At 44.2% G+C, this 2,500-nt stretch overlaps 1 protein-coding gene across 7 annotated transcripts in view; it reads right to left on the bottom strand.

The window, feature by feature from the left end:
* The window catches only part of LOC125026580 (trypsin-like), a 14,735-nt gene that overhangs the window by 3,587 nt on the left and 8,648 nt on the right, over window positions 1-2,500 (bottom strand). For all 7 annotated transcript variants that reach the window (XM_047615114.1, XM_047615116.1, XM_047615115.1 and 4 more), the window contains exon 6: window positions 2,287-2,394. In XM_047615114.1, coding sequence (XP_047471070.1) covers window positions 2,287-2,394 — 108 coding nt within the window. The remainder of the gene's footprint in view (window positions 1-2,286; window positions 2,395-2,500) is intronic.

Raw genomic sequence — 2,500 nt, forward strand, 5'->3', positions numbered from 1 at the left:
CGTAGGAAATTACGTTGAGGTAGATATCAGCCTTGGCATACTTTCCTCCTATGACACCGCAGCTACACACCTCTCACTGACCAGTATACACAGCACTGGCACCTCCCCTTCCCCGATCAAATTACGTCACTCCTATCATTTTTGGGTGCATCTAAGAGCGACTTATTACCATTTAAGAATAGACTCCCTCGCCCTCGGGCGCGTCGTTACCGCCGCGGTTTATTCAATTTCATACTTGTTTAGCATCGCTGCGTATGACGAGCTCGACGCCCGTTTCAGGGATTATGAACGTTCCCTAGGCTCAGTTGTTACCAGGAACGTTTGATACAAAATAATGCAACACGCACACTAGCCGTTTACACACAACAAAAAAACTCCTAGCTAATAGCTAAATAACAACCTTTCTCTATTCTTCTAGTCCAAATTTCCCTCTACCAGTTCTGTGTCCGTCTGTTTGTCGATCACATGAACACCCTTACCCATGGCTTTGTCATTGCCGTCCATGGTACTGGCATGCCCTTCCTTATTTCCTCCTCATCACTTGCCACTTTTACTGACCGCATTTCGACCAATAAATTCCCCTTACCGCCCACTCTTCTGCCTCACTAGCGTTACCCTCTTTTACTCACGGCTAAACTCTTTTATAACACTCCACGGGGAGATCCCCTTCTCCCTTGATACATCCTTCACAACATACAAAATAAACCCTTCCCCCCCTCCGCTAAACAACAAAGTTTACACGCTCACACTAGAATACGATGACATACTAAGGTCCAGAGACCAAAACTCTCTCTTATCTGTTTTGACATTGCGAGTTTACTTTGACATGTTACTTCCTGGGAGACCTTGATTTCACTCCTCTTATCATAAAACTCGAATTACAGGTAGGGATGCTCACACTTCCTGTATGAACAGCTGAACGCCACGACTAATAACCCATTCGTACTCACACTATTTGATATTCACTTACTGTACATCTCCGACACGCATACTAACCTTTGGGTCAATGGCGCTTCCCTCCTCCCGCACTCATGCCGACTCGACTCCCGACTCACTACTTTACAATCTTCTCACCGTTTCCCTTTTTCTTACAACCCCACATCGCCGACACTCCCCCCAGCCCCCTCCTCATTAAAGAATATTTCTCTCCCCTTCATGAAGGTAAGATTGGTCCCCTCTTTCGACTGTCGGTTGGATCCCTTCGATTTTATTCTTTCCTCTCACGTAGCCTACTGCTTTCCTGTCCTGTTTACAGTCGCCTTGTATCTGTTTCTCTCGTCATCAGCTATACGTTTGCCTGTACATAATATCATTATTACATTTTACACCGTATTCTTATGTGTATCCATATTACGATACTTTGAGTTACTGGTTATACCATCATACCTGATTAGTATTATTGTTAATTTTACTATTTTTACTCCTATTATTTTATATGTGTTTACTCGTCTCGAGTTCCCTTGCATTCACATATGTATCCATATTATGCTACTTTGCTAAAGTCATTGTATTTATCACTATATTATTAGGCTTACTATTTTTCATTCTCTGACTTTTTTCCGGCGGTGTAGCGTGTTCCTACGATCGAAATACCTTCATTATTTTTACTAAACCAAAGGACCCTACATGCTTTTAGTCACATACCACATCTTGTCCAGCCGACCTCAGGCTTCCACTTCTCGCCATCTGCCCCCATACATCTAAACACTTTGAACATCACCTATACAATAACATAATTTCCCATATGCAACATCGCTCTGTTTACACGAATGCATCCTTTCTCTTCCACTTCCTAGTACACTGCAACCCCTTGCAAATATCCGGTGTAAACCTGTATAACAGACGGTCACCTGCGAGCGACAGACATCCTACAGCACGCTGACCGAATCTATGTCCATCAGTTGTATCACAATCTCTCTACAACAAACTGCTATCAGGAAGACTTCTTCTCCTTCATCGATACCCCAAGATTACTGCATCGTGCCAGACTCTGCCTACCAGACTCTAAGGCCTCGCTACAATACATTACCATTAGAATGTGTTTAGTATATGTGTGTGTGTATTATGTGTGTGTGTGTGTGTGTGTGTGTCAGTGTGTGTGTGTGTGTGTGTGTGTGTGTGTGTGTGTGTGTGTGTGTGTGTGTGTGTGTGTGTGTGTGTGTGTGTGCGCGCGTGTGTGTAACCATCCCTATGTATACATGTGTGTGTATGTGTGTGTATGTAACCATCCCTATGTATACCTCTGATTCCATCCCTAATAGTACAAGAGTCCCTTTCTCCACTGACCTGACAGGCGTCCCTCGACTCGCCCCCCGCGCACACGTTGGACCGGTGCACATAATACGAGATGGAGTTGTATGTATCGTTGCACTGGGCGTCGCTTTTGACCTCGACCTAGAGAAAAAGGGGGGGGGGGGGTTATTTCGATATTTAGATTCATCATCATCATTACATGACTAGAGTAAACTTGCGACCAAAACATATCGGTGTTATGAAAAGG

Source organism: Penaeus chinensis, chromosome 6 (genome assembly GCF_019202785.1).
Source record: "Penaeus chinensis breed Huanghai No. 1 chromosome 6, ASM1920278v2, whole genome shotgun sequence".
NCBI lineage: Eukaryota > Metazoa > Arthropoda > Malacostraca > Decapoda > Penaeidae > Penaeus > Penaeus chinensis.